The sequence below is a fragment of the Neopelma chrysocephalum genome, unplaced genomic scaffold (assembly GCF_003984885.1).
Source record: "Neopelma chrysocephalum unplaced genomic scaffold, ASM398488v2 Primary Assembly neopelma1_88, whole genome shotgun sequence".
In the NCBI taxonomy this organism is placed as follows: Eukaryota; Metazoa; Chordata; class Aves; order Passeriformes; family Pipridae; genus Neopelma; species Neopelma chrysocephalum.
In genome coordinates this window covers 1004037-1030218 of record NW_020897750.1, presented here as the reverse complement: position 1 = coordinate 1030218, position 26182 = coordinate 1004037, and the positions used below count along the sequence as shown (strand labels likewise).

The 26182-nt window shown below is 36.5% G+C and overlaps 1 protein-coding gene across 3 annotated transcripts in view; it reads right to left on the bottom strand.

Moving 5' to 3' along the window:
* LRBA (LPS responsive beige-like anchor protein) overlaps positions 1 to 26182 on the bottom strand; it is a 401639-nt gene that overhangs the window by 318584 nt on the left and 56873 nt on the right. For all 3 annotated transcript variants that reach the window (XM_027692706.1, XM_027692708.1, XM_027692707.1), the window contains 9 exons: positions 22815 to 22894; positions 21169 to 21231; positions 19285 to 19382; positions 16068 to 16160; positions 15152 to 15260; positions 14525 to 14606; positions 12752 to 12875; positions 12306 to 12498; positions 644 to 1654 (listed from right to left, as the gene is read on the bottom strand). In XM_027692706.1, the coding sequence (XP_027548507.1) occupies positions 644 to 1654; positions 12306 to 12498; positions 12752 to 12875; positions 14525 to 14606; positions 15152 to 15260; positions 16068 to 16160; positions 19285 to 19382; positions 21169 to 21231; positions 22815 to 22894 (1853 nt within the window). The remainder of the gene's footprint in view (positions 1 to 643; positions 1655 to 12305; positions 12499 to 12751; positions 12876 to 14524; positions 14607 to 15151; positions 15261 to 16067; positions 16161 to 19284; positions 19383 to 21168; positions 21232 to 22814; positions 22895 to 26182) is intronic.

Genomic DNA, 26182 nt, shown 5'->3' with positions numbered 1-26182 from the left:
TAACCATGAAAAGCTGAGTTAGAAACTAAAGACTAGAGGGGGTGGAGCACCGCAGCACACAACAGAAGCAGAGTTTTAAATTATGTTTGAACAAAAAAAGTAGGATGACGTGATGTAGTGACAATCCTACCAAATTTTAGAGTTTAAAATTTTTATTTCCACGAGTTCCATCAGAATATGAAAGAAATTTTTTGCTATTTTTTTTCTGCACAAGCAATGTTTACTTCTCAATAATTATAAGAGTTGAGATAAGACACCAGATGGAAAGAGTAAAAGGGAGGGTGAGCAAAGCAGAAGAAATTCCATCTGAATTCTATCCTCTCTGAATAAATGTTTCTTTCAATTCATCAGACTTAAGAACAGAAGTACCAACACAGATCAAATGTCCATCTAGCCAAATACTCAGTTTCTATCACCAAAGTGAACCTACAAAAAATAAAATCTTTGAGACTTCTCAGTACACAGATTAGTAAGAATTATGGCTATTTTAATCCAGGGTTAAAAGTATTCTAGAGATAACTCACAAAATTCACACACATAAAAATCCCCAAAATGTGTATGGGCACACCTCTTCAAAAACTTCATAAAGTAAGAACTTCCTTTTATTTTTAAGCAAGACAAATAAAGGACAGGTAGAATTTACCTCGGGTAAGGATCTGGGAGGCAGAGGTGCTTCTAGACATGTGTTAGCTTTCAGTTCCAGTCTTTCTGTATCTGATGCAACACTAGAAACATCAAGCTTGGCAATTCTCTTGTCGGAAGCTCCAGCAGGCTCTGGCACACGTACACTTGCATTTTCCACGGTTGCTTTGGTTTCACTAACCTTTTCTTCCTTCAGTTTCTTTTTGCCTTCTGAATCCGGTTGAGTCACAACATCTGGAACTGCAGAACTCACTGTTTCTGGTAAAGTCAGTTCTTGCTTTTTCCCATTCACACTTTCAGTATCTTCGGATTTTAAAAGCACAGATTCGGGTTCCTTCTCTGTTGTTATTTCCTGCTTTGTCACTTCGCTTTCATTGGAGCTACATTCCTTGTTCCTTTCTGCAAACTCATCTGAAGGTAAGGGCATACTACTTTCATCTTTCAAATCAACAAAGTCATCTTCATCTTCCACCTCTACTGTTGATTTTTCCAGTCTTTCTGAACTTGTAGGAATTTCTCCTTCCAAAGTAGTTTGCATTGGTAGAGAAGCAGCAGTGATAGCAACTGTTTCTTCCTCAAGCTCGTCAGCTTTGCCAGAATCTTCAATTGCTTCAGCTATTCCAGAACTAATTTCTGAAATACAGGGCTTTACTGTTTCTGGCTCTGGAGAAAATTCCACACAAGGCACTGTTTTTAAATCCTGTGTAGCATCCCTATCTTCCCCCTCTAACTCCTCCTTATGATTAGACACCGAATGAGTTTGTTGGTCAACACCTGATGAGTTATCTGTCTCTTTTTTTTCAGTTCTGCACTCTGTATCACCATCAACAATGCAGGAAGGAACAGCAGCATCTTCTTTTAACTCTAAAGATTGTTGCTTTTCCTTGGTTTCAGCTTCTTTGCTAACTCCAGAGATTGTTCTAATTTGAGTTGAAGAACTTCCTTCACCTCCTTTCTCCTGGTACTCCCTGTACATTTGAGAAAGACTCTCTTTGTGCATTTCAAAAGTTACCTAAAAGAATAGATTTGAAAAGAAGTTAAAAATTATATATTAATAACTGTTTTCTCTGGGGGAAAAAAAAAAAAAAGAAAACCAAAATCAATGCTCAAATCACAAATTTATATTGGATACTGTCTTCATGATAAATTTCACACTGGAGATAAGAAAAACTTGCTCTCAGTTGAAGTTAAGTCTATCTGTTATTCCAGGACAAAAAAAAAACCCAAAAAATAGACTGATCCTAAGGACATCCTAAGCATAACATCCATAAAATTACTAGATTTGAGTTAACTGACAATCTCAATTTTTTTTGTGAGGGGGGACATTGTGACAAGCAGCAGAGTTTTCACATCATTTTAGCACCTTGAGTATGCTCAACAGTCCACAAAGATAACTAAACTTCTGAAAACTTTTTTACATAAAAAAGTACAACCCCACAAAGTCAGAGCAGAGAGAAGCACGTAACAAAGCCAAAATCCTGAGGATCTCCAAATGATACCTAAAATTCTCCAGAGGCCATTTCATCTCGCAAATGGTATTCACCCCATCTCAAAGGCACATGAGAACAGTTGCACAATCTGACTAAAGTGAAAAGACTTTTCTACATGTCAGCTGAAAATATTATTATTGGTTTTAGGTATCTAAAAATGTTCTAGATACAAAAATTCATTTCATACATACTGATAAAACTCATTTGCCCAAATAAATAGCTGTGTTTTAAAAGAAAATCTCACTAGACTAACTGAAGTTTTTATTACACTGTTATTCAATTTAGTCTATCCATACCTTTCTATTTAGGATTTAGATTTATTTTCCATAACACAAGTGTTTATTTATCTGTAAGCTTAATTCTCAAAATTTTCCCAACATAAGCTTCAGCTGAGGGTTTGTTTTTTTAAATTTTCTTTATCATAAATATTTTCCATAGACAAACTAGACCAGTACATTCTACTAAATACATGAACACACATTTTTTACCTACTCAGCTCATTCATTTGGATCTCACCTAAAAAATCCATGTACATGGTATTCAAAGTGATTATTAGTCAGTAGGAATATTTTCGCTTAAGATGATACAGAGAAGTCAAAAAATAATTTGACAGGTTAAAAAGATACTAGAAATTGCAGTTAACAAATTAGAGAGAAGCAGAGAGAGCAAAGGCAAAAAAATATTTTTGGCAGGTTCTGCTGTCAACATTAGCATTTTAACATAATATTTTCTCCATCAATCAAGAATATTGAAGTACTGTAGGAGCAGTGTACTATTCTAACACATGATCTAAAGCATGTTATTTGTTCAAGTTCATCTAATTGAAACTTTGCTCTTTAGAAATAGAACTGGGATATTTTATCCAATTGCCTAAAAAGAAAAAAAAAAAGGTCTTCAGGTACAAGTGTAAATGATTACAAATGACTGAAAGTTCATCTATCTGTCAAAATGGATCTGTAAAATATTTGATTATATGGTAGTGCTAAACAAATTGTACTGCAATTAGCACAAAGCACAAAACAGATCACGTTAATAAGCTGTCCCTTGCACTTTTCAATTGTTTTCCAAAACATGACTAGGCAAAGCTGCTACCTTTGGTCAAAATCCTACTTTTCTGAAGAAGGAATCTTAACAAGATGACCTTCTCTCCAACTACTTTTCCTCTTCTCTCTCCCTGTTGCTTCCTCCATTTCCAAAACTACTAAAAAGTTTTATTCCAGCAAGCATTAAAGAGACATTTGGGAAATAAAAATGCCATTGACTGATTTCAGCAAAACTTAAATGTACTTCCCAGAAAGCACACCATCCCACAATAATTAGAAGTAAACATCCATATTTTCATGCATCATTCCACTGTAAGTCTCATTAAACCCATATACAGGAGTAAAAGCTACCTACTTTATGGCTGCCAACTACTTTTGGAGAAATGTAGTTGTACCTCAGTTTGTACAATGTTAGACATACTCTTTTTTATAACACTGACTTTTTTTCTAGTGTATTACCAAGCCCATCCCCTTTACAAAAACTATTGCAGCTTCGGATTTTTTCTTACCAATCATATTTACTATCCTGTTCACAGCGTTAAATCAACCTTGCTTGAAAACAAGTCAAAATCTGTTCTCCCTAAGTCCAAGGTTGCTTTTACTCTCCTCCCTCTCCTCAGGATCCTCCATCATCTCATGGTTGCTGTAGCCAAGGCTGCCTTTGACCTCCAAATTTCCAATAAGCCCCTTGTTGGTGGTGAGTATAAGAGTCCAGCAAAACACCTCTCCTCACTGGCTTCTCTATCACTTGGAGGAGGAAGCTGTCAGTGTACTTAAGGAAATTCCTGGATTGCTCATGTCCTGCTGCATGGCCTCTTCAGCAGAGATCAGGCCCATGAGGGCCAGAACCTGCAAACATGAGGCTGCTGCTCCCTGTCTGTAGAGGACCTCATCTGCTTCTTCTTCCTCGTCACGCGACCTGCAACAGTCACCCACCATAACACTACCTCCACTTGTCCTCCCTCTAATCCTAATCCAGAAAATCTCAGTTGGCTCCTTATCTATCCTCAGGCAAAGTTCCATGCACTCCAACCACTCCCTCACATAAAGGGTAGCTCCCATTCCTCATCTCCCCAGTTTGTACTTCCTGATGAGCCCGTATCCCTTCGTTGCATCACTCTAGTCATGGAAGCCATCCCACCACAACTCCAAGATCCTAACAAGATCATTATGTGCACTTCATACTTCTTATTACATGTACTCATAGCTCCAAATTTTCTGGCCCCTCATTAGCAACTTCACTGGCTCATTAATAAACATGTCATAGCCAAGACTTCAATTATTCCTTGTAGCTTAAGTTCTTACTGCCTTGCCAGCAATGAAGTCCCTCTGTCTCCAAGTTCTTATCTTCACATCGTAAGTTCTCATTTAATTCTAAAGACACTTGACATTTCAGTGCTGGAAGGAAAGTTCATCTAGATCTAAGATTCCCTATTTTTTTAATCCAAATCATCACAACAGCAAATTCTATCTAAAAACTACCCACTGTTTCAGCAAGCAGTGAAAGTTCACAAGTATGAATGCTACTGACTGTATAGGTTAGAGGTGCGACCATATTTGCAGCAAGCTGATTTTTGCACAGGTATGGTCAGCAGTTAAAAACACAATGTATGGTACAGGGATGCAATATAGTGTCAACAGGCTTTATTTGAAACAGGGAATAGACAATACTTTGGAAGCCATTACAGAGCAATACTGAAAATGAAACTGTGCTCTGCAGGATTGTTAACTGTTAATTAATAAACCCCCCAAAAAAAGACCAGAGAAGGTCAATACAGACAACTTATCTTTACAGATGGGCAATGTAAACTTATGGGGAAATAAATCCAAGCACAATTCAATGAGACTCTACATTGATTTCAGAGCAATACAAGAAACTGTAAGGAGAGAAACACTGGTAAAGAAAACTAGACAATGCAGGAGAACATCACTCCCCCAACAAACAAAAATCCACATAACAAGGACAGCAATTTCTACTTTGATCATAAACATCAGCAAGAATTCATGTCACAATGTATTAAACAGTGTCCTTTCAATAAAAGTCGAATTAACATAGCAATGCACAAAATTACACAGACTACCCGAAACAGCACTTTTCTAACACACATTTTAAGTTTGGGGCTTTTTTATTTACATTAAAAAAAGAATATAAATTTAAGAAATACTGCTTTGTAAAATCCAACTTTTCAACAAGCCTGAACAAACAGTTCTGATCACTATACTAATTCGTAATTTGGTTTGACAGGAAACCAAGAAACAGAGGTACTGCAAAAGAGGCACTAGACAATTCTTCCCCACGCTTCTGTTGCATGACATGGCATTTATGAAGCACACAAGTCCACAAAGCCAAACAATATACACAACAAAGAAAACACCTAAGGTTAACAAAATCAGTATTGACAGAAATGCAAAATGAAGTAGAAATTATGATTACTAAAAAGAAGTAGACAAACTCAGTATATAAAGGTATTAAAGATTAAACATTAGGATCTGCATGCACACAACAATTTACAAGACAACTGTTAGCTTGAAGAACCTTAAATGTATGTAAGTAATTTTTTATTTTCCTTAAGGCCTTTGCAACTGTAAAGCTGATAATACAAAATTAATTACTAGAAATTGTTCTAAATTAGTGAGTTAAAAGGCCAATCATTAATCTTCACCATCATTTGATGGTTAATCCATAGCTGTCTGCAATGCTTGGAATGCATCTCTACGCACTACTAGTAAAGATACTTGTGAGCTAATAACTGCAACATTTGCCTGTGTCATTAATTTTAACTTAATTTGACATCCAACATTTACTAATTGCCAAGGAGAAAAATTAGCATACAGCAATGAGAAAGGATAAAATGATTGACATATGCAATACAGAATACAGAGAAAATATTTTAACTGTATGTTAAGATTTTGTCATTTTTTCCTTTATCAGGTAGGCGAATTCGTAGAGTAGAGCGAGGAAGGGAATATCTGTCAGATAATTATATACACTGTTGTTTCCTTATAGAGTCTGCTCAGTGTAAACTAGCTCCTGTGCTGCTGACACCATCAATAAACTCTTCATAATTCCAGAAAGCATTACAACTTTTTAAATCTTAACAAGGACTTTATTGACCTGTTTTTCCACTTCTCCTCTAGTAACACTAACTGTTCAAAAGTGCAATCCAATCTCTAAACAAAAACAGGCCTGTTTAGACAGGACACACCACTATCCAACGATATGCAAACTAATTTTCAATTGAGCAAAGTAAAAGATACAAAGGTACTGTGTGTATCATACACTGACTTACAGTCTGTAACCCACTGACCTGAGTAATCCCTGGGTTATGTACGACTGATTCACAGAAGAAAGCTAAGAAAAGCAAATTAACATATATTATGCATGACACTACCTATGAGAGGCTTCTAGGAGTCTAAAGTTCCAACAACAACACATTCATTGACACACAAGGTGGGGGGAACCACTGCACCAAGACAGTTTCATGTTCCCATATCTTGCATTTTCATCTAAGTAGCAAAAATTTTGCCTTTTTTCCTCATCTTGAGAAAATAAATATGCACACAAATAATTTCTAGAGTAAGAAAGTAAGTACTAGTCAATATAATTCATAAAAGCCTTTGCTTATTTAAGAGAGAATTTTATGTATGTTGGCAGCATTTTATTTTTAAATCAAGTCAAGGTATAGCCTACTGTTACATCAGCATACAATAATAAATTCAAACTGCATTCCAAACATCTACTTGCTCATTTTCACTAAGGCAACTATTGCTTTTGATTTGTTGAAATTGCAAGACATGACCACGTACTATCTTCTCAGGTTATGTACTTCCTCACTATCTCAATCCCTGCCACCATTCCCACAGTTCAGTGAACTGTCAAATTCTACCCTGTGCACATTTGATATTTAGTTACCAACAAAAATATTCTGTAACTAAATTCAGCATTTACCACTCTGCATTGTCATAATGCTCAGCTTTAGCTCTTGTGCATTAACTTTGGCCATCCTTTTCCAGTGTCTCCATATATTATTGGCAGCCCTGCAGCAAAGACTCCAGATCCATCATTTCAAATAATGGTCCAGAGACCTAACTCAGTCCCCACAGCCACAATTTGAACACAGGGAGCTGCAAGTATGGAGGAGGATTGCTTCAAACTGCAGCTACAGCAAAGAAGGCTATTAACAATTCCTGAAGCTGTTCCAATGATGAGAATCCCTTCTCTCCTCAGGTCATCTTTACTCCGGAAGACTATTTCATAGCTATTTGCCTTTTTATGCATCAGCTCTTTTCACTGCAAATGTTTCCTCAATTCTTTTTGAGAGCTCTAGTACTTTTCAACCTGCAGCAAATCCCTATCACACTCTTCTTCCAAGGCTTCTGTGCAGTTGATCCTCTTTCATAAATTCTCAGTTTACCTTGCTCGCTCTATTCCTATCTCTATTTCACACTTTTCTTTCAGTTTGAAAGAGTCAAATTTTAATATCCTGCAGCTTTATTCATGATTCACTCAAACCAAGTGAATAATCAGATGAAGGAGCTCCCGATTGACCATACACACTCCATGTGTAAGAAGAGCCCATCAAAAGTGCAGATCCCTCTTCCCAACTCTTTTGCCTGCTGAACAATGAAAATGCTTTCTTCCCCTGGAGACACGGATAAGGAAGAGCCTGCTCAAACACCTACTACAAAAGAAGCTGTAACAAGGAAACACCTAGTCAAAGTGAAGGACTGCACCATCAGGACACATCCTGGAGGGTACTTAGCTCTAAAGGAGGCTGTACATTCCAGTCTCCAAGTTCCTTCTGCTCTCCATAACTCAGGTGACACCCCTGAGAATCATTTTTATCTAGAAAAAGTAATATTTATTAAAAATATCTATTTACACCATAAGAATGAACATAATATTTAATGATTTCAAGCATGCTCTTTAATTTGCATCTCCCCCAGCTTTACTTCATTGATATACTGGGCGCGGCACAACTGAAAACCCAAAACCTGCAGTAGTACAGTGACCCTCTTGGCTAGGTACCTCTGCTTCCCCTCAGGGCTATGCAGATACACTTTTCAGAGGACTGAAAAAGACTGGAAAACTTGAAAATGCACTAGAGCTAAAGATTCCTACTGTGGGAGACCCTGCCTCCAAGACAGGGAGTAAAAACAGACAAAAAGTCCTCAGTAACTCAAGAAAGCCAATGGGATTTGGACTCCAGATTCTGATGGCCTCTTACCTTCTAAAACTGCTGAGCCACGTTCACTTCTCTGCAAATTAGTTCTTTAATTGCCATCATATATTAACTCCTCCACCACCTAATCTTCATTGGTTTTGCCAGTTTTCCCTCAGCAGACAGTGATGAAAATCTGGCAAACACAGCACACATAAATGCTGTGTACACCTCTGGATTTCCCCCCCCCCTCAAATTAAACGAGCGGGGCACAAAAGAACATATAAATTTACTTAACACTCACAATGTTAATTACAACTGTACTTCTTTGGACTGAAAACTAACAATTATTTAGAAATACATGGTATGCTAAAGTCACACTACTAACATTTCAAGATTATACTTCTCATTTAGATCAGTGAACATAATTTTTCCACTTACACAGCAAGAGAACTGTGGCTTACACATATTAACATTTCTGAATCTTACTGAAAGAAAATTTCTTGAGCTACTAAAATCTAAAAATCAGAAATCATCTGGATATATTCTCTTAAACAGAATCACATGGTCACATGAATCAACTTTTAAGCAGTAAAATGCATTTAAGGGGCTGAAATAAGCAAATGTTAGTCTTCCCAGTAGTTTGAAGAGTTCAGGTAATCTAGGAGTCTATTATACTGTGTAAATCATTATATTCTTTTAAAACTTGGGGAAGCTGAAAGGTTAAAAAGGCATGCTGCCCACCATTCTTTACTAGCTTCCTATTATTATCCCCAAAATCATTGGTCCTTTGTAAAAAGTAACATGGCTAGACAGATAAAATCTAAGGCCCAACTAGCATGGTTGCAATGTTTAAAAAACAGAAGTTCTTAGATGCTTTCATAAATTTAGCACTGGTCAGTTAGAATAAACCGGGGTCATGATTTAATTTTTACATTAATTTTTTTTTAAGTAGAAGCAACAGATTAATCACCTTTGTATACACTGTGTTAGTATCTGCAAAGCATGGAAATGAGTAAAATACCTGAGGAATACTAAGAAATTTGGCTTAAAAAAAGGTTACACACACCTACGCACCTTCTAAATTCTGAGTGCAAGGAAGCCAATGTAGTGCAATTATGCTGGAAAAGCCGCTGCTGCTTATAAAACGTTGTGCAGCTGTTGGAGGAGAGGGTTACAGTGACAAACAGCTTCCCTGCTACAAAGGTGGCAGGAAATCTATCAAACTGGACAATAAAATTGCAATTGAGTTTCTTTGGCTTTTTATAGCAGCTGCATGTATCTTGATGTGTAGCTCTGCAAAACCTATCCAATTCTGTAACACTAGTCCTTTATGTACTAGTTCTTTATCATAGAATGGTGTTATAAATTAGTGGCAAGAATGGCACAGAGGGCTGTAAAAAGGAAAAATAAGCAGCAACCCGATACAATTAGAGATGAAATAAGAAAAACACAAATTGGTTATTCTCTTAGCAATGTTAAGTAAATATTTTTGTTCCCATAATTCCCACATTACTTTGAAAGCATACTAGAAATCAAAAACATCTGAGATGTACTTAGCATTGAACAATTTGCCCACTGAGTTATGTCTACACCATGTTATGTGTGAATCTCTATGATAATCTCAATAGAGGTATAACAAGACACAAGACTACTTAAAGTAAGTAAAATTAGAGGGATTAAAAATTCATTATAATCAGATATTATTACCTGCTTATAAGGACATTTTCAAGTGATTAGTAAGATTTTACCACAAAGAGTTTTTTTTGTGATTTTTCCTAATTTATGTTGATGTAATTAACAGATAGTTATGAAATATCATCTAGTTTTGCATGTCTAGTTGCATAAATTGCATGTACTATTTTTAAAAAAGTTCAAATGGAAAATGCATAATACAGGTGAAATTTTAGAACTGTGATTATTGCATCATCATTCATATCACTATTGTAAAGTTAGTTTCTGGGTGCCTTTGTCATTTAAACATTTTCATTCAGGCTTCTGGAACTGGACAATATTAGTATTGATGTCCAAACAAACTGAACTCTTTTATGAGTCCTTCAAAATCGCACCACCACGCTGCCGCTCACTCTGCCCACACTCACATGCTTCCAATCTTGCCACTGTTCAACTTCCTCTGAAGTAGGCTGGAAGAACAAAGTGACCTTATATATTGACCAGAAAGTCAAAGTTAAACTTGGGAAAACTAACAGGAAGTTACTTCTCCAACCACAGGATACCTCACTATACCAGGAACCAAAAATGAGAAACACAAAGAAGGAAGCCAGTCACCTTATCAATCACCATGGCATTGCACAAAAACACACAGCTTTTAAAATATAAATAAATAAACAAAACCACCTTATGTACATCTCTATTTTTTTGTATTTTCTGAAACTGCATTGGGTTTTTTTCTTGACATTTGGCCATGGCATCACAATAAAATCTTGGGTTTTTTCTCTAGGAACTCCAGACCATTGATTAGCCACATTAAGTCACTGAAGAGAATGACCGAAAATCCATAAAATCATTTTGACATAGATGCTGTCTAAATGAGATTTCCGACATTACATTATCTCACAAAAAGAGTCTAAGAATAGAACTACAGATTATAAGATAACATGGTAGATAATTTCTAAGTTCAATACACCAGTGCTCTGTGTAAAAGTTAGCAAGGTGGTCTACCTTCATTCTCTTCTCCATCTTTCCCCAGGGACAGTTCCCCAGCAATCACACAAAAGCTTTTAATTATGCCAGTTTCTATAAAAGTACATTAGGGTTCTTTTCTCTGGCTACAGCTTGCCACTGTACAATCCACCCACGCCTTCTGCATCTTGGGGGAGAAAACAGGAGACTGTTTTTGAAGACTGCAGAGCTGATACAAAAGAATATTAAGAATGTTTCAACAAATAATATGTGATCTCTGTAAGGATTAAAATTTGGCCTTAGGTGCTTTGCACCTTAATTCCACTTAGCTAAAGCAACTGCTTAATGAAATTATTTCACCCACTTTTAATATATAGATTTCTACGTTTGTTTCCCCATTGCCCAATAAACCACCACTGAGCTATGAACACAATAAATAAACAGAGCTGCAAAATAATAGTGTTATTGCTGTCTGCAGAGACTCATATTTTTTGAGAAAAGATATTATGTAAAATCAAGGATCTCAAAAATGCAAACAATTCCTTAGAAGCATAAAGTGATCTTTAGGATTCAGAGATGTCCTTTTCACATTGTTAAATTGCACACGTTTAGAAATAGGTAATCTATAATTGAATTAATCTCAAGTAAATATTTCTGAATAACCACAAGGCCCCCACTGGCTTCACTCTTTTGTTCAGGATAAGGTAGTATAAAATACCTTTTATACTACTGTGCCTTGTTTGAAAAACCACTAATAACTTTTATGATGTAATTCTGGTTGTAATAACAACAAAAATCAGACAGAACAATAACAAAGGGTAATAGTCTCATTCATACTGCAAGGATTTGCGTTCTCACCCTGTATTCCATGACAGCTTAACAGCTGAAGCATCTGTCTTAACTTTAATTTCTTTGCTTTTTACTCGTTTGTTTTACAGCCTTTTGATGTTACTAAAAGGTATTTTTATCTATGAGTAGATAGGGTGCGCCACCTTGTGTTCCTGTTGTTACTAAAAAGCAAAACCAGCACTACAATTTTTCAGAAATGCTCCTGAAATTTGATTATCTCATTTTTTGGTATCAGGATAAACTAATACCATCCCAATTTGAGCAACAACAACAACAAAATCTTTGTGTTAAAACAACAAAATTAACATTTAATTGTCATATATTTCAAAGTTATGTGCAGTACCATATAAAAACACGAGGTTTTCATTTAATTACTGACCTTCACTTCAACACTGTCACTGTATGATACAGCCCTTGAAGGCTCTAAATCTAATTACACAGCATTATAAAATTTCCCAACTCTTTCCAACACTCACCTTTGAATGTGTGATCGACAATGTATCCACCCAAACACGCCAGCCACCCCACTCATACTTGATTGCATGGTAGAGCAAAATTCGAAAGATGGTATACACCATCTCAGTTATCTTCTGTTCCTCAGAAGTCTTTGGATTAAAACAGCAAAGGGAAAGCATCCACTCCTGCCACACAGAGCACTGCAACAAACTCCTGCAAAATACACACATGCAATTAAATCAAATTTTAAAATATATCTTAGAAATATACATCAGCTAAGTCAGAAATTCAACATGTTTTAAAAAAATTGCTACGTGCAAGCTTCTCTGATTTTACATACTGAAGACTACACTACAGTATAGAATTTGCTGAACAGCAATGAAGTTGTATCTGCTTAATGAGTTTAATTTACTAGGAGACCTTGCTACTTATTTTGTATACTTGTGCATATAGCAAGTTATCTTACCTCCTATTTTCTCTGCTGTTATTAAAAAGTTTAATCATATCTGAGAGAAAGGCTCGCCGAACCTCCAGAGTTTCTGGGCACTGTGGAGAATTACGTATCAGGATTGCAATAACCTTCAAAATCTCTGTAAAACAGTTCAGGAGTAACAATATATTAGTACTAAGTACAGCATAAAACACAAGGCCTCTTTCAACAGTGTTTGTACAACAAAAGCTACGCCACATAAAAAAGTTTTATACTGAGGAAAAGCACATCTCTATTTGAGTAGAAGGTTTAACTAACACAAATCCCTTCTTCCAAGACTTCTCAAACCTACTCACCATGAGACCTACACAGCTAAAGAAAATGGAATCCAACTTAAATTACTCTGAACTATTTTTAAATTATCATGTTTAAGCAACACAAATGTTTCTGCAGGACAACCGACAAGCTCTCAGAATCTGTCAGAACCTTTTTTTAAAGGAAGCCCACATAAAAAAAAGCATCCTTTAGAAAATCAAAATATGATAAAAATGTGTAGATTTTGTTCTACCTTAGTAATACTGAATTTTCAAAGAATGTGACCAACTTCCAATTATACTTAACAGTTTCTGTTATAAAAAAATTGATACAAAATTTTTATCTCTTATGATCACAACATTTTCTATATTTTTAGGAGAAAGTCAAAACTGTGGGTACATTGCACTTTTTGAAGCAGTGGGGGAGTCACTGTTCTTGTTACTTTAAAAGAAGTTACCTTTGTAAAATAGGGTGCAATTTGAACACAGTCACTGTGACAGTTTCAGTCCATTGTGAACAACTTCAAGGAAAAATTTCTTACTTGATAATATTAACACTGATCTTAAAAAGCTACTCCAGAAGTCACTCTTCCTACTAGACCTAGATAATTCCAGATTCATAACTCAGACTCCAAATAGTCTATACTAACCACAACAGTGACTGCCAACCTCAAAAATCTAAAGAGAAAGTAACAGAAATCTGCTCACATCTCTTGCTTCATACAGATTTACCAGAAGGCAAATGGCATAATGCAACCAGATCTCTGCATCTGCTTTCCTTTCCTTTCTCTTCCCCTACTTTCCACATGAAGCAACTCACAACTGTGACCTATGTTTAATGACAAAGCAGCTATGAAAGTGAAAAATCTATTATTTTTCCAGAAAAAAATAACTCCCAAAGCTATCATAAGTCCATTATATTACATACAGAGCATATTAATAATTTATATAACTCATGAAAAGAGACCAGTGTTTTCTCTTAGTTCAAAAGACATCTAAAGTTTCATATCAAGATATGAAGTAAGCTAACCAAAACAGTGAGCAGATACCTTTCTCCTATTTTCCATGTAGCATTGTCATACTGAATGTAATTTAAGATGAAAGCTGTTTCCCTATTTCAGGTAATTTAGTCTGACATTACTAAATAATGCAATCAGAATTTTGCTGGAACCTTAACATGTATTAAATCAAAGTATCCTGTGCATGCAAGTCTTGAAAAACCATTTCATAGCATGACTGCACAGCCAAAAAGGCTGAGTTATGAACTACATACACTTTTAGACATATAAAATGTCTTTTGAAAAACTATAGAGACATACTTCCTAAAAAATGCACATTATCTTTCTTTTAGTATGAAAGAAAATGTAAAACTCAGATCAGACATAAGACGTATGTATTAATAAGATGTATGCAATTAATAAGCTTTTTAATTGGTGGGGTTGTTTTAAAGTAGACTTTTCTTATGGTAGCACTTCAAAATGTCTATCATTCTTACGAGGATTTTGTATCTTCACTGTTGAATCTGGGTCAGGATGTTGTTTATGTATCACTTGAGTGCAAATCTGTTCAGTCAGAATCTAGCAAGAAAGAAAAAGATGCCATATCAATGTTCACAAAGACAGCTTACTGAAAAATATTTGGATACAGCACAATCATTATTTCACCATGGTTCTAAAAATCATCCACAACAAAACCCACTCACTGTCTTTCTTGATAATTTATTTCATTCTGTTCTTAAAACTCTAAACTACTTTTTTTAGCTTTCTCTCAAGTGCATACTGCTATTTAAACTACAATGGAAGATAAATCTGAGTCTAAGCAAGACAATTACCTTAAGGTAAGACCACTGCTATAATAAAATTCCACATATATATGGGCATCTGGTTGAGACATACAGGTTACTCATTATCTAGAATTGTTCATAATGAGCATAACCAAGCTAAGGGGGTGGGGGGAAAATCTCAAGTAGTGAGCTTTGGGGGGGAAAAAAAGCAGCACTCATCTGCATCACGCTAAGGTTTAATGTCATCTGGAACATATCAGCACAAATATGTAAGTAATTTTCTAACAATGTCCTACAAGTAATTAGAAAGATTGGATCTTAACTACAGTGTATTACTACCTCAAATAGGACATTGTATGTGGTCATGGTGAATAAGCTTGTCTGAAGCATCAGCCTTTCAGCCAACAAAGAGAACAATCCATGTCCAAGCATGACTTCAGCTTTTCTCCTAAAATAGTACAGAAAGATCAAATAAACTTATGCATTCAACTTGCTTTAGGGGGAAAAGTTTAAAAAGTGGGCCTCAAGAAATAAAAAAATCCCTGGAAACATATTTTTCTTCTTTTTTTTTCCTTAAGTCTTTCACTTTTGGTTAAGGAAAAGGTCAAGGATTCAGATAGTGAAAAGACAAATCATTCCCTAGAGACAGCTAACTTTCTTCCATAAATAAGGTCCACTCACTCATGGCCCAAAAAGCTGAAACACAACCATAGGGCTTTCTCGATAAACACTAAGAAAAGGCCATCTTTGTCCTCATTTCACCTAAAAATGCAACCATGGACAGCAATCTCAATAGTTATCTACTATTGCAGTCAACCTGAGACATACTAAATCTTGTTCTCAGTAACATGGGGTTCAATCTCACCAGTGCAATTCTTGCAAATTGATTTCAGTGGAAAAGGACTATTTGAAAAAGCAGGAAGCCATACTGCAAGTAATTATTAAATGAACCTGGTAAGGAAGTGATAATTCCTGGACACCAGTTGCCAATAGCAAGGAACTTCACCACATCAGAAGTATATTCATGGTAAATAAATTGATGTGTACTTGAAGAATAGTAGCTGCCATTCAGTGAAGCATATTTAGTGATTAACCTCCAATGTAGCTTTTTCCCCTTTACATATGTGTGTATACATACACATTAAATAATATATAGACAAAATAATATATAGAATTTATTTGTCAGATCCAAACCTTTTCCTTTCTTTTTTAGGGAAGTTTAATTTTAAGCCCTAATCCATGTCAAAGTACTTACTTTGGAGCAAGATGCTTTAAGAAATATCCCATTACTTTTAGAGCTTGCACCCTGATGCCTTCACTTTGTGATGCTAAAAGCTTGTAGACAACCCTAAATGGAGAAAAGACAAGTCTTCCTAAGTAATTGAAATACACAGCAATTTTTGGAATGAAAATCAACTGCAGTTGCAGTAAATGCAAATAAATTTTATCTGAGGCTAATTTAAAAGAATATTAATAAGACTTAAAAAATCAGCACAACATTTCTCTTAACGGCACAACAGTTCACGATATCACAATACATCATATTTAAATATCTCCCATGTATTAATACATAAAACATGCTCTCAAGGGCTGCTGTATTTTCTATACTGAAAGCTGTCTTAATCTGATACTTCATCCAGAAAAACTAAGTAAGCAACTGTTTTTTGGTATAGATGTGGTCAGGTAGGAAGAGCTATGTATGGAGGGGAATTTATTAATAGCACTAATATTTGACATCTGCACACACTGCCGCTCCCTCAGGAGGGATAGAGGAAGGCACTAAGTCAGAAGGCGTTCTTCTCACTTCACCTACTTCTTCTCACTTCACCTACTATCAGCTTCTGCTCCTCACCTGGTTATGACAAGGCTCTACACTCGCTTATGATTCTCTACCAAGGTTTAAGAAGAAAGCCAAAGGAGATGAGGAGCATGTCCATAGCAAAGCACTAGGCTTAACTAACTGAACAGTTCCAGCTGTAGCTTTCCCAAGAAAGAAAGGGGGAGTGTAACTAACACAGCAAGGAAAGTGTCCATGTAACTGATGAATTTCTGGTAAATTAACAAACAATTGAAGTACAGTCTTACAGTGGGAAGTGTCCATTAATTAACCTTCAATATATTTGACATTACCAAGTCAATGTGTAATACTGCACAGATCTCATTACATGTATCAATGCCTTCCACTCCCCGAATAAAAAGAAAGTCAACTGGTATTTTCTCTTAACTTCTCAAACATTTATCTGCAGTACATTAAAGCTTACTCTTTTATTAAAGGAAGTTTAATGTGAAGAATAACAAATGCAAGTATTCGATCCTTGTAAATCTGCCGTAAAAATATGAGACATCTAAATGTACTTATAAGTTACATCTAATTTCTTTCATAGTTCACTTTTTAGACAAGTAGAGTGCTTATGACCATGTTCCTATCTGATTCTAGTTGGGCTGTGGTTCATACTATTCAACAGATCTCTCTGAATTTGTGAAATACAATTTAGCTTACACCTACATGGACTACTAAGCTCTTTCTGAAAAAAAGAAAATATTACTTTCCTAATGCTCCATGAAATCATACTGGAACAGGAAGTACAGTACTCAGCTTTTACCGTAAATATGTTCTGATAAATTTTTTTAAGAAATTTGAATCGCTTTACTGGGGGGAAGGAAAAAAAACCCATCTACCTAATTTAAACAATTCTTGAAACTTCCCAAAAATATTCCATGTTACAACATGGGATTTTAAATCAGCTGGTTTTAAGGAGCTGAAAGGACTTCAAGGTCTTATCTATACATAACTGAGCACTCATCACTAGTTATATACCTTCGCTTCTATACACCCAAAAATAATAGTCAGGACACCTAAACTAAGACCAAAAAAAGATTTAGTTCTATACCAGAATTAAAAATGAAACCTAAGGGTGATTAAAAATCAGTTATCTATAAAAAATAATTTATCCTGGAGAAAGCTGCAACCACAGCAGCTACAGAAGAAAACAAATAATCAAGCCTAGATTGCACTTTCATTCAAGCAGTATAATCCATTTCTCTGCTTGTCTTAACAGAACAGTTAAGGGTTACCTATTTGCATAGGAAAAAATTATTTTCTTATTATATTTTTTTCAGTGCATCAGTTACTTTAAAATTTTTCATTTTAAAAGAACTCCAAGTGTTTCTAAAGCTTTTAAAAATTATTTTTAAACTTCAAAAATACGGTGTCTTAATTCCAAAAAGTAGGCATATCAAGAAGCATACAAACAATTCATTAAGTGACTGGAGACAATATAGGTGAAAGAACTGTAACAAATGAGACAGGAAAACAATGTGATTTCTAGCTGTGGACTCGCTATTCGTACTGACTTGCTTATATACTTGTTAATAAAAAAGAAAACATCTACTGCTAGTTGTTAAATAAAACCAAACGTATTGCACTAGAGACCCAACATGACATTCAAATACTTCATTATTTAGAGTTTTTATTAGTTTCCCATGCATAATATTTTACCACACAAGTGAAGTCAAATATCAGGAAAACAGGTTTAAAAAAAAAAAAAAATCAGTCCAGCACTAAAAGGGGAGAAAACAATTATAAATATGCCTGAATGCAGTCTCTTGAGAAAGGGCAACTGAAAAAAATGTATCTATACATAAAGGTTAACCAATAGGTGCAACTGAATGTATGAAATGAGACTGCCTTTACACAGTGAGAGAATTACTAATCCACATATCCTTCTAGGAATAGTTCTTACATTTGTTGGCCTGTTCCAATTTTTCCCCCACTATGTCCCGGCAGGTTCATTTTAAATTAGAGAAGTTCAATACTGTGACCACCCTGTGAGAGCCACAAGACAAAAACAGAGCCATAACTTACTCTTCTAGTAGATTTCCTCTTGTGCTTTTACTGCTAGTAGATTTTCCTACTTTCCCTACTTTTCTCTCAAAATAGTGTTATCTTTCTGTTTGTTAGGAAAAAGACTGCAAACAACGCATAGCATAAAGTGCTAAATTGAAATAAATAAAATGTTTCTTCCACAAAAGTCCTATAGGAAAAAAATCTTTTTCTCCTATAGGACTTTTGCGGAAGAAACATTTTATGTTATTAGATTAGAAGATTAGAAGACGTCTGAATCAATTTTTGTCAGCCTCCTTTCAGTTCTAAAACATATGTAAGAATGGGAAGCTAAAGACTAAGCCCTGGTAGATGAAGACATCAATGTATAGACTACAAAAATTGATCACAACCTTCTTAAGTGTGACTGACAGCTTGGAAACATTAAAAAAACATACCTCATTGACAATAAATCCAACATCACCTCTTGTCAAAATGAACACCTGGACTCAGGTGTTCTTAGACGAGGAGTCTAAAATTGCAACACATAAACTGACGAGGACCTTTCAGATTTCATGGGAAGTCTCACAAGCAACAGGATGGTCAAAACACTGTTTTCCTTTTTCCCACTTATAAAATTCAAACTTACTGTAATCCATTCCTCTGATCAAATGCAGGGATCATAGAATTGGGATGCTCTGACATCAGAGCAACAAGCAACTGCAAGACATCCATTAGATTGTCATCCTGTTGAATAAAAGTTACAAATTTGAATTCAAAATGGATGTACACCAGAACATGGTTTTGGTTAAAAGAACTGCTACAAAATATTTCGAAATTATGTGGAGAGTAATCGCAAACTAAGGACCAAATCAATTAGGCCAGGATCAAAAGAGCTACAGATCTCAAAGGCAAGTGCAGAAGAAAATATTACAAAGAATATACTTCATTTTTTAGGGTGTAAAGTGATGCATCTGTGTCTGGGATGTAGGCTTTGACAGGGAATGGATATTTGCACTATGCTATTTCCTTGCAAACACATGCTCATCTATTTGCACGTGTATTTCCCAGTCCTTCACTGCACAGGAGCTTGAAAAAAACTGCTGCACATTTTCTGGGGCACAGGGTGGTGTTTAATGAAAAAACAAGTGTTCAAGCCAGGAAAAAGAAATATCACTACCTGCCACAGACAACATTTAAAATGGATAATTCAAGCTGCTTAGTAAAGTGTTCCATACTTTTAGTCTAAAGCACTCTAAACTACAGTTTATTAATTAGTCCCACGTTCACTGTAATTAAAAATAACTAAAGAAGTAGCAAAATGCACCTGTCTTTTCCCATTCTTTGTGGTATTAAAGTGAAAGCTCATTTCAAAACAAACAAACAAAAAAAGCTGTAAAAATAAAACCCCACAAAAAACCCCACTGTTCAACACTTTTGAACAAATACTGATTCTTGCCCTATTAGAAAAGCAGTTTCACACCCCCTGAACAGTTTTGTTCAAGATGATATTATCAACTTACATTACAGATGCTACCACTGATGAATTAGCCCTATAAGAAGGCTGAATTTTACTTTTTTTGTTAATGTTTTTCTGCATTTACAGTTAGATACCTAAATGCGTGGGATTCAGCATTCATGGATCTTTTAGACTTGAATATGCAAACTGCGAAGATATTTAAAATATCACACCCTCATCTGAAGGCTAAATAAAGCTTCTGCTACTTCAGCTCACTTTCAGATGTAACCGAGAGTCTTATTTCTTACTTCTCCACATAAAGTAGAATGACTTGAATGATACTACCAAGTAGTAGTAAACAGCACAGAGAATAAAAGGAAAATATAGGTGCAAACATTAAAAAAAAGAAAAAAATCCATACTGCTTGAAATGAAGTTCAATTAATTCCTTATTTTACCCATTTCAAGCACCCTTACAGAGATGAGATCAGTTAGATTTATGTCCCCATTTCCCTTGTCTTTGATGTTGCATCTGGCATAAAGTGCCTTTTCCTGGTGCTAAAATATGAAGATGCAGATGTATCAGTGGTAACCAACATTTTCTCCCAATTAAGTTTATAAGCTTCTCTTAGATGCCATTAACATACATCTTTATTTTTTAATGCATGTTTTCAATTTTACTGCTTTATTTAAGAAGTAGAATAAAAAGGAGAGAAAAACAAAACGAAAAAAATATTACTCAGGCAGCCTAAACCAAGGTTTTGACTCTTTTTTTAAAGTCAGTCTCACCATCTGTTTTTCTGCTTGGTAAATTGGTTTGCAGAACAACATAAGAAACCATTTTGACTTACTGGCTTAATGAACTTCAATCTAACACTGAACATAGTGCTTAAATCACTTCAAGATTATTGGCATATCAGCACACTAAAGAATTGGACAAAGGTTTGCTACTTCCTCTGCAGAGCCATCTTGTGGCATAAAGGAGGTTATATTTGAAAATATTCAAATATTTGGTGGTCACAAGCAGCAGTAGTATGCCACTCCTCACACACACATCCCCCAAATTAAAAATTACCTCGTGTATAGTGAGCAGATAATTGAGGATAGCCTGCAATTCATCTTCTTTTATTCCATAGTCCTTTAAAAACAAACAGGTTTTAAACACCATCTTTCAAATACAAAAATACTGTTCCCCAAAAAAAGCACTATTTTAAGCAATGATTATATAACACAGTAAGTATTACAAGACAAATTCATTTTCACTCGATACTATAACAGCTTCATAGTCAGAAGGTAGCTTTTTCCCTGCCCCTAAAAGTACCCACTGAATGCTACAAAAGTGCTTTAAGGCAATTTCAACACAGGCATAAAAATAAGATAAATAGCAATATATATAATATATATAATAATATATAGAGTAACACATGTTAATTGATACAGTCAATTTGATCCGAGAGCTTCCTATTAATAGAAGAATTAAGGTGGCAAAGAGGATTCAGAAGTAGACCTGGAAGTTTAATTATAAGCCTGTTAGCTATGCCTATATCTGCATTTGCTTCTTATTTTCCACTACAGAATCCCATCTTCAGTTGCTATCAACTTTGAAGAAATCTAAATAAGTTATGGCATCTATGCTAGGAATATGCCTTGAGGTATATTTTGTAAAAATAAAATAAAAACCAACAGTTTTTGATAACAAGGTCAAGGTAGGGAAAAGCAGCCTTCTTCATTTCTAGAGCTTTTATTTTTTAAAGCAAGTCTTCAATTTCTCAAACAGATTTTGCACCATTGTGTGCAAATAAAAAATTTGCTGAAGAATCAACCTCAACCTTTTCTGATGGACATGCTTTTTACTGTTGTGCAGGCCTTGGCTGGGGTTTGAATTTCTTCACAGTAGCTAGTACAGGGCTATGTTTTGGATTTGTGCTGGAAACAGTACTGATAACACTGGGATGTTTTTCTATTGCTGAGCAGGGCTTACACAGAGCCAAGGCCTTTTCTGCTTTTCATACTGCCACACTGGTGAGGATGTTGGGGGTGCATGGAAGGCTGGGAGGAAACACAGTTGGAAAGGTTGACCCAAACTGACCAAAGGGATATTCCAGACCATATGGCATCATGGTCAGTATATAAAGTTGAGGGAAGCAGGAAGAAGTGGGAGGATGCTTGGAGTGATAGTGTTCGGCTTCCCAAGTAACCGCTACATGTGATGGGGCCCTGCTCTCCTGGAGATGGCTGAAACACAGAAATGCCTGCCCATGGGAAGGGGTGAATAAACTCCTCGCTTTGCTTGTGTGCACAGCTTTTGCTTTCCTGTTAAACTCTCTTTATCTCATCTCACAACTAGCTGTTGCTCTTCTGATTCTCTCCTTGATCCCACTGGCGGGGGAGTGAGCGAGTGGTTGTGTGGTACTTGGTTGCTGGCTGGGGTTAAACCACAACAAACCTTTTGAAAGTCTACCCAAAACTGTGAAGAAATCAAATACTTATTTATCCAATAGTAATCATTTCTAAGTTATTGAGTTAAATCTCAACATTGGATAAAAACAACTTAAAAGGGAGAAAAATGCATCTTTAGCACTGCTGTCTGTGGCAAGAGGCACAAAAAAAGAAGCACCTTACAAGGCTTTTCTTTTACCTACTATTACAAAATTCAACATGCTTAAAGAATTTCTTTATGAAAGGAAATAAATATCCTATCATAATTCAAAGTTATCCTACCTTCATCACTAGCTGTTTAATAAACATCAACAAAAATGCCCGCAGGGATAAAATCTCTTTTTGAGTAGGTCGTGGACCATCTATAAAAGAAACATAGACATATGAAATACAAATTAACACTTGTTATTAGCATAGAATGCATTTTCACAGAAAGAAAAATAAAAGGCATTTTCTGGGTGAAGAAGGCACAATTCTAAGTAAAGTCATCTCCCCTCTATTTCAGACTACAAAACAGTAATGCGTTTTTATCACTTTTTATTAGCAGAATGTCCAACCAGTGAGGTTCTTATAAGGCTTTTATTAAATACAGTTTTCTAAACCCCTCTAAATTCTTCTAATGATTTTACAACTTCCTTGCAGTGCTATGAACCAACTTTACACAAGGAATAAGACTGATATGAAAACTTTACATCAGAATTTCCACATTTCAAATTTTTGCACTTTACAGTTCTTTTTAAAGTTCTGCTAAAGCTCAAAGGAAGAACTACATGCCATTATTACGCACTGGCTATATAAACAAAAATCAATCTTACAATGCTACGTGTAAAGATTACCTTGAAAGACATAACTTAATTTGTTAAATCAAAGTCAAAAGGACTGGCTTCTGCCATCGCTGTGAAAAGCAGACTTTCACTGAAATATTTTAAATACTCAAACACTCAGTAGTTCCCAGGAGAGACAAGGTTAAAAAAACAGGTGCAACCAAATGTCAAAGTCAAGTAAAAGTTTTCATACAGAAAGCAAATGAACTGTCACAAATACATTTCTGAGGATAGCTCTTACATTTGCTTTATAGGTTCGCAGTTCTTATGATCTTAATCATCACAGAAAAGGAAATCAACTCACAAATAAAAGTGATCATCAGTCTGGTTATATAAAGTATAGGCCCACAGGCATATTTGGTTTATGAATAGTTATTTTCAATATAAATTTAAAATAGTCAAATAGTCAAAATAAGCCATTAAACTGCATTACTAAGAGTATCCTACAAATACACTAGCCTCAATAAAGACCTTCAGAAACTAAGTAAATCTATGTCTTCACTAAAAAGAAAGGAGAAAACACACATGCTTTTGCTTCTTAAAGGATGCAAAATACTACAAAACAATCTTTACAACCATCTAACAGGAAGGGTTGGACATTTTGGGAAGTAGGTGGCAGAAAGTTGAACACATCTAAGGAGTGCTCATTCCTAATAGAGCTCTCTTTCGTCACCTCCTTTCTCTGCAAGTCCAGAGCCTTTCATTACAGAAGACAGTAGAGACATAAGTTATTCTCCATTTGTCAAGGCTGTGTCACCAACCCCACAAAACAGAGAACAACAATTGCAACAAAAAGTTGTAAAGTCATACTTCCAAACAGCATGAATTCCCTTATCTGTGCCAGTTCCATCTGCACGTGCTTATGTTATGCTGGTGCACACTTCACATCTCCCAGTTCCTTTTACAATACTGGATTTCTTAGTCAAGAAGCTATTCCTTTTGCTTGTTTCCTTAGGATCAGTATACTTGTTCTGTGTTTCATGACAAGTACTAAACACCTGTTCTAGATTTCTTTTTCTGCATGAGCTCATTGTCTGAATTAAGCATGCTCATTAAGCACTTTTCCAGCAATTCTCTACACCAGTCAGATAGATTCAGTATGCTTGTTTTCAGCTGTACTGCTACTATCAATAGCTCATAGGAACACTTGAAAGACTGTCCAGTACTTGACCAAGTTCGATAAAGAGCCCACATTCCCAGGCATGGCTCCACACTTAGAATCATAGAATCAGCCAGGTTGGAAAGGACCTCTGAGATCATCAAGTCCAACCCTTGATCCACTACCACCATGGTTACTAGACCATGGCACTAAGTGCCACATCCAGTCTCATCTTAAAACATTTGTTACTGACTTCAAGTTCCACAGAGTCAAGACACTCTCTAACATACAGAGCCACCCCTTCACCTCTCCTACCTTGCCTGTCCCTTCTGAAGAGCTTGTAGCCACCCATGGCAGCACTCCAGTCATGCGAGTCATCCCACCACGTTTCCGTGATGGTGACTACATCACAGCTTTCCTGCTGCACGATGGCTTCCAGCTCCTCTTGTTTGTTACCCATGCTGTGTGCATTGGTGTACATGCATTTCAGCTGGGCTGCTGATTTCACTCTTACCTCGGGCTTTCCACCCTTAGGCTCCACTCTGGAGAGCCTGATTTCAATCCCTTCCCCCCTCAAACCTAGTTTAAAATCCTCCTGATCAGCCCTGACAACTTTTGTGCTGGAGTCCTTTTGCCCTTCCTAGACAGATGAAGCCCACCTGATTTGAAGAGACTAGGTACCATGGAATTTGCCCCATGGTCAAAAACACCAAAATTCCGCTGGTGGCACCAATCCTATTGATATGATGAGTTTTAATCACCCTGGTACTTCTTCTATTAATGTCATTAATGTCATCACTGCCAGTCTGGACTACCAACAGTGGATAATAATCTGAGGGCCAAATTATCTCAGGGAGTATCCTACTAATATTCCTCACCAGGCCCCGGGAAGGCAGCAGACCTACCTGTGGGATGGGTCCGGTCGACATACAGGGCCCTCAGTTCCCCTCAGAAGGGAGTCACTGACTACAACTACCTTTCTTTTTTTCTTTATAGCTGTGGCTGTAATCCATCTGGTAGATGAAGTGCAACCAGGAGACCCTCCACACAGATCTTCCTCCTGACTGCCCTCTACCTGATTCTCTGAGTCCAGGGCCTCGTTCCTGTTCTTTAAGGGCACCCGGGGAGGTGATGGGGGTTGGGAGGGGATTCTTTTACCTCTTTGATCAGGGACCTGTTTCCATTCCCCCCCATCTACTTGGTTTGCTCCATCTGCCTGGTGGCAGGAGGGGCAGGGCTTCACTGTCTCCTGCTGGACTTCTTTCCGGGGTGAAAGGGTCCAACTCCACCAGTCCATTTCCCTTTCACTTTCTCTAATGCTTCTTAGCCTCTCTACCTCTTCCTTGAGCTCTGCCACCAGGTACAGCAAATCATTCACCTGCTCGCATGGTACACAGACCCCACTCACACTGTCCCCTGGTACTAACGCCAGGCTCAGACACTCTGCACAGCCAGAGACCTGAACAGCTGCGGCCGCCTTGGTGTCCTTCTTGGGGGGTTCCATCTGTGTGAACACATCCCTTGTCATAACAGCAGCAGCAACAGCTTTTGCTTTTTTGGAAACCATTGCTGGCTTTAGCCGAGTTATGGGGGGAAAGAAAAAAGCTCACCTGAGGGAGCTGGGAGGTGGTTGTGCCCCTCCTGCTTGCCCTGCCTGCATGAACTGCCTCGCTAACTGCTGTCAAAAGGCGCCACGTCAAAAGGCGCCACGTCAAAAGGCGCCACGT